Source organism: Schistosoma mansoni, chromosome 5 (assembly GCF_000237925.1).
Source record: "Schistosoma mansoni strain Puerto Rico chromosome 5, complete genome".
Lineage (NCBI taxonomy): Eukaryota > Metazoa > Platyhelminthes > Trematoda > Strigeidida > Schistosomatidae > Schistosoma > Schistosoma mansoni.
In genome coordinates this window covers 4,016,264-4,025,058 of record NC_031499.1, presented here as the reverse complement: position 1 = coordinate 4,025,058, position 8,795 = coordinate 4,016,264, and the positions used below count along the sequence as shown (strand labels likewise).

Genomic DNA, 8,795 nt, shown 5'->3' with positions numbered 1-8,795 from the left:
CGGCCGTCGAGTGCTTCCAGGTTTTCGATGGTGGTCTAGCTTCAATTGACTCATGGTTTCAACCACGAAAATACTAAATTCTCTACAAAACCCCTTCTGACCAAAAATTTAAATTTATCATTATGGAATGAATCCAAGATTATTATTCTATATTCAATTCATTATTATTGTTTAAATAAATATGGAAATTTATTTAATTATATAAATTTAGAAAACGGTTATACAAAAGAAAATTTTTCATTATTCTATGACAAATTGTCATTCAACTTGACAACCATCATCTTCATCATTTTTCTCTTTCTTTTTTTCTTTTTTTTTGAAAAAAAAAGAAACTCAATAATTTCAATTGATAATGAATAATCATTTAATTAAAAGAAAAGAAAAAGAGAAAAGAAAAGTGATACTCTTTTTTCTAATGGAAAACTAGCCTTTATTCATATTCTGTAACTAAACTGACAATAATTGTCATTGGTATTTACATATCATTAAAATTTTTTTTTAAATAATTATTATAATTATGATATGTGCTACTGATGTTGACAGATATAAGTAGTATATATCATGAATTGAAAGTGGGATAGCTGACATCAGTAGGTTAAAAAGATCAAAGAGAGAAGAATATGAACAGAGATTAATTGATATGGAAACGAAAGAAATAATCAAATCTGACACAATTGATTGAGGTTTTGCAAATGAAATATTTATTGTATGGTTCTTAGATTGAACTCAGAGATTCTGTAAGTTTATATTGCAATATATTTGGTTGTTCTTATTTGTGTTCTTGTTCACTACAATTCTAATGTAATATTATAGGATTGTGTAAAATTTTCTAAAGAATAGTTCAAACTACTTAAATATGATTTCCAATGGATTTCATTATCAATAAAATTTATAAGAGTTATTTAACTTAATTGCATAACTGAACACGGTTATTTTCAAAAGTGAACTATACATTACCAAATGAATTGGAAATTATCTTTAAAACCTTTCTATTTAACAGTTTGCTAGAAAACATTTATGTTTAATAATTCTTTAGTATGGTGTTGTGGAGGTTGTTGAGTTTTTTGATTGAAATCATGAATCGATCAATTTTTGTTTTTTTCCGAAGGCAAAGGAACAGATGGTAAATGGGACATATTTCACTCTAGTTGGAGACCTGTAGTCAAAACGCTACAGAGAACAGGTTGTTCATGTCCTTTTTTGAACTAGGTGCCATCAGATCAATCAAATGTAATTCAATTATCCAAATTTTCAATATCAGTCGTGTATCATAGGGAAACTAAGTTCCATTTGTGTTTATCTCTGTAGATTAGCTAATTAAACGACAATCATCTGCTCACAGCTGACTGACTTCCAGATGAACCATGACGATGAAGTGAGATTTCATGTCCGGTAGTGATAGATTGCTTGTTAGCTGTGTCGAAATACACTATTCACAATCAAGACTAGGGTAGTGATGAGGGTTTGTTGGAAGAGGGACTCGAACCCAAACCTTAAATCACTAAATCACCATCCAACAGTATGAATGTCTAACTTGAGCAACATTTCATCCATTATCTGAGGTGACTAACTGTCCCACACCCCACATGAATTAACGCCAATAGTCACAGCTTCTCCTAGAATTCAGAGAATTGTTTCTCAAAGCTAGTCACCAATGAACAAATGGTAATTATCAGTAAGGGATTATAAGGATTTCTCATTCAATTGTTAAACAACCTCAGATATAAAATGTTACTTTGAAAAAAAACAAATCAAAATTATAAAATCTTCATAGGTTAAATGAATTATTAAAATGATTTCTGGAAAACAAAATTTAACTAAGAAAATAGTATATCTGTATAAATACAAAAAAAAACATTATCAATGTATGTGATCAGTAATATAAGAGAATTTATTCAACCGCCCCCCCCCAAAAAAAAGCTAATTAAAATGATTTTTTATGACGTTTATCTTGTATAATAGATTGTGTAATATATTGTGATTGTTTCATTTGTTGTTTATCATTTTTAGTATTATTTATATTACTTGATAATATATTCTTATTTATTTGTATATCTGATAATTTAGATAGCATTGAAGATGATGATACTATTGTTGTTCCTCCTGTTACTGCTGCTCCTGCTGAGGATGATGATGATGCAACAGGTAAATCAATTTCAAATAATTTTGATTTTGATTGTTTTTTTAATTTTAACATTAATTCACGATTACGTTCTAATAAAATATTTATAAATTGATTATTAAATTCAGTTTGTTGTTCTGTTATATTTGGTAATATTGGATTACGTTTAGATTTTCTTGATATAATCATTTGTTGATTATTATCATTATTACCATTATTATTATTATTATTATCATTATTACTATCATTATTATTATTAATAGTATTATTATTATTACTATTATTACTATTATTATTGATTGATTGATTGATTAAATTACCATCTTCTATATGTTGTTGATCAATAATAGAAAATTTTTTACGTTTAAATAAACATTTAATTTTTTTAAATTTTTCTTTTGATTTTTCATTATTATTATCAATATTATTGTCATCATTTTCATCAATAAAATCATTTGGATAAGTATTGATTATATCAGTAATTGAATAATCACTACCCCTATTATTATTATTATTATTATTACTATTATTAGTATTATTATTAATATTAATAATATTATTATTATTGATTGATAATTGATTAGTAAGATATTTATATGTAATTGTATCAGGTAAATCAGTTAATAAACATTTTGATTGATTAGGACGTATAGCAGCATAATGTAAACGTAATGAAATTTTTTCATAAATTTTAAATAATTTTTCATTATAATATTCTGGTTTATTTTGTAATAATTTTCTTATATATTTTTCATCAATATTTTTAAAAAAATCTCTTAATACATTACGTCGTTTACAATTGATGATAATCTCCATAGCAGCTAATAATTCATCTAATATATTATTATTTAATGATTGAAATAAACTTAAAATTTTTTTATTTTCCATACGTATTTTTAATAATTTCACTAATGGTTTCATTGTTATACCCATAAATCCAACAGTAAATATAATAATAAATAATGTTGTAGTAACTATGAGACTTTGATTTTCTTCACCATTACTACCTAAAATATCAGATGGTATTAATATAGCTAATGAAAATGCAACAGCCCCACGTAACCCTCCATAAATTAATATAATTTGTTCTTTAAATGTAACTTTGATATCATCTATATTAATAAGATTAACAATAGATGTCATAATAAGAACAATAATAAAACGTGTTATTAAACAGATTAATAATGACCATAATATATAACCAGTATGCCATTTTAATGTTTCACCAATAACAGCAATACCTAAGAATAAAAATATAACAGATTCACTAATTTCTGATATAACTCTTATAAAATTATGTACTGTAATACGTGTTTGTGAATCAACATTATGAAATGCATAGGCAGTTTGTATAAGACCACAACCAATCATTGAAATAATACCAGACCAACCAACACAATTAGCCATAATATAAGAAAAATAGGATAATAATAATATTGTAAATACAGCTAGATGACTACGTATTCTTGTAATTAAACATGTTAGAATACCAAATAGAACACCAATAAATAAACCACCAAAACTAACTGTAAAAAATGATGCAATCCCAATCCCAATTTGTGTACCAGTTATATTATCTTTCCCAGTAAATGCAATCATTATTTCATATAATACAACAGTAATTGCATCATTTAATAATGATTCACCAAATACAATATAATATAAATTTAATTCTAATCCAATATCTTGAAAGATAGCTAATACAGCAACTGGATCTATAGCAACAATTAATGAACTAAATAATAAGAAACTACTTAAATCAACAGTAATTTGTGGATAACCTAATGCACCACTTATATATAAACCATACATAATAAAACCAATTAATAAAAAATTAAATATTGTACCTAATACAGCAAATATTAATACAGTACCAAGATATTCACTAAATGTTCTATTATATAAACTATAAGCTGATTCTAATATAATAGGAGGTAATAAATAATTAAAAAATATTTCTGGTGTAAATTTCCATGATAGAATTTTAATTGAACCTTGATCAATACCATAACGTATTATAGCACCAAATATAATACCAATAATGATTAATATAAATGATTCTGGTATATAGGATGATATATATGGTATATGATGATAGGCTATTTTAATAAATACTACTGATAATAAAAATAGCATAACAGTAATATGTACTTCATAATCATTAAATTTCCATTTAACTACAGCAATCTCTTCATGATTTGATGATCCATTCACATCATTAATAAAATTGAATAATAATAATAAATAGATCATAGATATAGATAAATGATCATTCATAATGGATCTACATATATTGATCAATAGGATCATAATGGATCAAAATATTTGTTGTTTACTTTTCTCTTCTTTTTTTTGATTATTCGAACTAATATTAACTGTTATAAATGGTAAGTGATCATTTAATTTACATATAGATCTATCTAACCATCTATATATATATATATATATACCCATTCAATGATGGTTATGTATTCATCATAATTGGATCGTAGTATTTTTGAGTATATTCAATTGTTATTTGTTCATTATATATCTATCAATCTTTATCAAACTAATTCAAATACATTGAACATTCATTCAAATAGAACTTTGTTTTAATTACAAATATATATGTCAATTTAGGCAATAAATTATATTATTTAATATTTTTATATTTTTATTTTACTGATAGTAACCACATGATGTCCTTAGTTGTATTTAATTTCATCAAATTTCTGTTACGTAATCATAGTGACAATTTTTTTTTGGTTTTTCAAAAACGTTATTCAATGTATATTTATTTTTTTTTAATTATTTACAATTATAATTTGTAAAACATTTTTTATAAAATCATACAAAATGAAAAAAATGGAAAAAAAGAAAAAAAACTAAATATGTCAATATCTAATATCAGTATGGATGGGTACTTAATTGTTCATCATTAATACCCAATATCAATATGAATTGATACTCAATTATTTATAATTAATTGTAGTTAGGCACAATTGTAAAATAATGTTACTAGGTGATATTAATTTCGGATACCAGCTCAGTGGTCTATCGGTTAAGGGCTCTGGCTCGAGACTGGTAGGTCCTGGGTTCGAATCTCACGAGTGCGGGATCGTGGATGCGCACTACTGAGGAGTATCATAATAGGACGAAACGGCCGTCCAGTGCTTCCAGGTTTTTCATGGTGGTCTGGCTTTAATTGACTCATGATCTCAACTCTATAAAATTACTAAAATCCCAACAAAACCTCTTCTGAAAATTTATCAGTTTATTTTCTGTTTTAGCGTAAAGTTTTAATCTGAATTGTTATAATTAAAAGTTAGATTATCAAATGTTCTTTTATCATAGAATGGTTAATTAGTTTTCTAATATTTATATTTTGTTTAATTATATTGTTTACTTGTTTATGACTTGATGAAAATTTTTTTTAAAAATTAAGAAAGTTTCGGGAATTTGTGGTTATGGTACTGTATTCACCATTGAATTCATGAGTCAGTATAAACTAGACTACCATTTGAAACGTGGAACTCAGCAGGGCGCATTCACGAACCTACAACAAAATGACTACAACCCAGGATCTACAGTCTCTGTGCAAACGAATAAAATCTAGATAACTGAGCTGGATGGCATCTAACGGTGTTGATGTTAAACTTCAATCAATCCATTGTCTAAAGGTGGACGAGTGTTTCCCCCCTGCACAGATTGGGTTTAAGTGATCACGGTTTTTCCTTAGAGCTCCAGAAAATCCATCATGAAGCTCATCACTAATGAGCACATGTTCGTGGATGAGCTCTGTCGAGGAGTCTCATACTAAGACAAAATGGCGGTCTATCTTAGATTGACTGGTAAATTTAACGTTGAAAATTGAGAAAGTATTGTTTTTCATGATACGTAACTGCTTCAACCTAATTTGAATATAAACAATAGATCAATCAATGTACATTGTATTATTCATATTACATATAACGCATTGAATACATTTCTCACTAGATCGATACCTTGCAATTGTTCAAGGTGAATAATAAACAGCAAAACTCCAGTCTTCTGAGGTTAGCTATCAGGCGTCAAAACCTTGATAAATATGCTCAAAAGAAGATGGCTATTAATCTTTCTTCCCCTTGGTGATAAACATTCCTTTATTGTATCTTAAACCTTTTTTTCTAGCTTTTTCATGCATTTATTACATGATTGAGTTTTTATTGAAACTGTAGTGCCGTGCTTCGCTAATCGTTCACCTAGATAACCGTTATAATACAAATCTTAACGGTGCATAAAATCAGATACAGTTTATTGTCGAATAACGCAGACCAGAAAGCTATAAGCACATGAGCAAATATCAGCGAGTGAAGTGAAAATAACACGCATTGGAGATGGCGAGTAAGCCAGCACACCTTAACCAAGAGTTAATCAATATTTATAGTCAGACAAAAGTAAATGACAGACATGTAATAAATAGGATAAGAAGTGTACACATACCTACGCTCGTATTAAAATGGTCAGTGCTAATAAGTAGTAGTGTACTATAGTAGTAGTGTAGTGAATGAGAGCACTAGTGTGAATAATCGAATGTAATTAAGCATAAATTACAGACTGTCTCACTGAAATCTGATAACCATACAGTAAGCAGTTAATTTGTAAAATAACAATCGGTTGCTTCAATCTTAACTGTTTCTTTTGCAGATATCCGTTCATCTTCTCTGATTTCATTGTTCATGCATTTTCATACCGATTGCGCCTCGTTTCTGTTCTTTCCTTATCGATCTGCTTCCAAAATACATTCTATGTCTGACCATTGCCATATACTACTTATGTGGATATAAGTAACCCACACCACAGAGGTACCTGGAGATATTTTGCCTAACTCTCAAAAGCAAATTTTTTCTAAAACCATTTGGAAAATAATTGAGTACCAAATATCATACCGAACAAATCAACAAATGTACTATCATTTTGACCTTAGATACATAGATTATAAAGCTTTAAAATGAACTCTCCAATTAAACATTGTAAAATTTAACAATTTAATCAAAACCAATAACATAAATATTTTTCACTTTTATTTTATGCTCTGATCAATATTGAACAACACTGGTAAACCTTCATGTTTTTTTAAATTGTATTATTCTACTAACTTAACTTCTACTAGTTGAGATCATGAATAGATTGAATTTAGACCATCATGGAAAACCTGGAAGTACTGGACGGCCGACTTGTCCTATTGTGGGACTCCTCAGCAATGTGCATCCACGATCCCGCCTATCGAAATTTCAACCCAGGACCTATCAGTTACGCGCGCGAGCGCATAACCTTTAAACCACTTAGCCAGCGTCCAATGGTGTTAATGTCTAACTTCATAAAACATAGATGTTTTTTGTAATTCGAAGATTATGAATTCATTTAATTAATCATTTGAATGTCAGGAATGTTATTCATTACCATACAGAATTTACACCTAAGTGTTTTTTACAAACATCATCTAACATTACGATAAAGTTCACCGATGAACTATGTATTTATATTCGATAGTTTTGATGTTTGATTATACTTTCTTTAAAAAAAAGTTTAGACCAGAATAACAAGGTAAACTTTCAATTTACTGACAGTTCAATAATTGAAATTTTTACAAATATTTCGATCTCCGGTTTCCAATTTTTGATGTTTCTTTATCATATTACCGATGATTACCTTCCCCTTTGTAGTTTCAATACAACTAAAAGCTCTTACAAAGTTTATCATTAGTTGTTATAAATATCTTTTATATATAAATTTTAGGAATAATTATTCTTTGATGGTACATTGACCAAAGAAACATTGTAGTTATCTTACGAATCATGGTTGGTAAATACATTCAATATATTTTCCTAATAATTGTATCATACTTCAGATAAATGTGGAATTTTTACCTCTGGTCTCTAGGTATCACTTAATTAAGTAGTTGCAGCTTTGAATAAAAGTTAGAGATCAATTTTATCTGTCGATATTTCGATAATGAAAGCTTTCATGATGTTAATTCTGCTTGTCTTTTATAGTCAATTCTTTCCTAAACGGTTATCTTTTTGTATATTACACGATGTTACTTTTTCCTATTCAGTAGTTGACAATTATACAGAACATATGTTCAGAGTCAGTACACGAATTTTCATAGTTTATACCTCTACATTACAAAAATAATCAGATATGGTGTCACAGATATGTAATCAGAATCTTATGCTCAGAGGACATTGTAGATGATGAAGTCAATAACTTAAAGAATATGTTATGAAATCACGGCTATCCTGAAAATCTAGTCAAAAAAACATACATCCGAAAAGATTAATATATACACTCAGCGAGATAATTCTTTATCTAAAACACGATTTTAAAGGGGACACAGGAGGGGGAAACCTAAAATAACTGTTTAAAGAACATTCAACATCGTTAGGTTGCATATGATCTTCACAACCTAACCGGTTCTTACATAACTAATCAAGGACAGGTTATTGATAATGGGCAACTTTATGTGTGTATACCAATTCAACTGTTCCTGTAGAGCTAGTTACATATTCAGTACTCAGAAAGCTTTGTTTTTGACTGCATGTAAACATTTACTAGATAAGTTGGCAAAAGAAGTCAAGAAATCTTACAACAAATCATTTTGACCCTTTGTAAATGATCTTTCTGATTGATAAGTGATACAATTTTGAAG

The 8,795-nt window shown here is 27.9% G+C and overlaps 1 protein-coding gene across 1 annotated transcript; it reads right to left on the bottom strand.

Moving 5' to 3' along the window:
* Positions 1-258: 258 nt before the first annotated feature.
* On the bottom strand, positions 259-4,432 carry Smp_146740 (putative sodium/hydrogen exchanger 2 (nhe2); the record flags this gene model as incomplete). Its single annotated transcript, XM_018797677.1, has 3 exons — positions 259-308; positions 3,013-4,116; positions 4,159-4,432. The coding sequence occupies 3 exons, from the start codon at positions 4,430-4,432 to the stop codon at positions 259-261; spliced, it is 1,428 nt and encodes a 475-aa protein (XP_018652695.1).
* Between the last annotated feature and the right edge of the window lie 4,363 nt (positions 4,433-8,795).